At 58.5% G+C, this 549-nt stretch overlaps 1 protein-coding gene across 1 annotated transcript in view; it reads left to right on the forward strand.

Moving 5' to 3' along the window:
* Positions 1-6: 6 nt before the first annotated feature.
* The window catches only part of PBDC1 (polysaccharide biosynthesis domain containing 1), a gene marked incomplete at its 5' end in the record, with an annotated part of 956 nt that continues 413 nt past the window's right edge, over positions 7-549 (forward strand). Inside the window, 3 exons of the mRNA XM_009699277.1 lie at positions 7-138; positions 226-337; positions 469-547. Of these exons, the coding sequence (XP_009697579.1) occupies positions 7-138; positions 226-337; positions 469-547 (323 nt within the window). The remainder of the gene's footprint in view (positions 139-225; positions 338-468; positions 548-549) is intronic.

The following is a 549-nucleotide window of genomic DNA, read 5'->3' on the forward strand; positions in this document are numbered from 1 at the left end:
ATCTCCTCCGTCGACCCCAAGTTTCTGAACCTCACCAAAGTCGACGACCAGATCTACAGCGAGTTCAGGAAAACCTTCAGGGATCTTAAAATCGATGTGCTCGACCCCGAAGACCTGAAATCGGAGCCTGCCAAGGAGGTGAGGTGGGGAGCAGGCGGGGGGACACACACACGTCCCCCCCTGCCTCTTCTCGGGTTCCAGGGATGCCGATGGTTCTCTCCCCAGAAATGGCGCCCGTTCTGCCTGCGGTTCGAGGGGGTGGTTGAAGACTTCAACTACGGCACCTTGCTCCGCCTGGACTGCCGGAAAGACTACACCGAGGAGAACACCATCTTCGGTGAGCCGGCACGGCTGGGCTCGGAGAGCCGCGGGCTGGAGCCAGCACCGTCCCCGCTAGAAAAGGGGTGGGCGAGGAAAGCTGAACGCATGGCTCTGCTCTTTTAATTTTTTCCTCTCCCTTCTATTTAGCCACCAGAATTCAGTTTTTCGCCATCGAAATCGCTCGGAACAGAGAGGGCTGCAACAGCGTTGTCTACGGCAGTGCCCGGC

Source organism: Cariama cristata, unplaced genomic scaffold (genome assembly GCF_000690535.1).
Source record: "Cariama cristata isolate BGI_N322 unplaced genomic scaffold, ASM69053v1 scaffold32914, whole genome shotgun sequence".
Classification (NCBI taxonomy): Eukaryota; Metazoa; Chordata; class Aves; order Cariamiformes; family Cariamidae; genus Cariama; species Cariama cristata.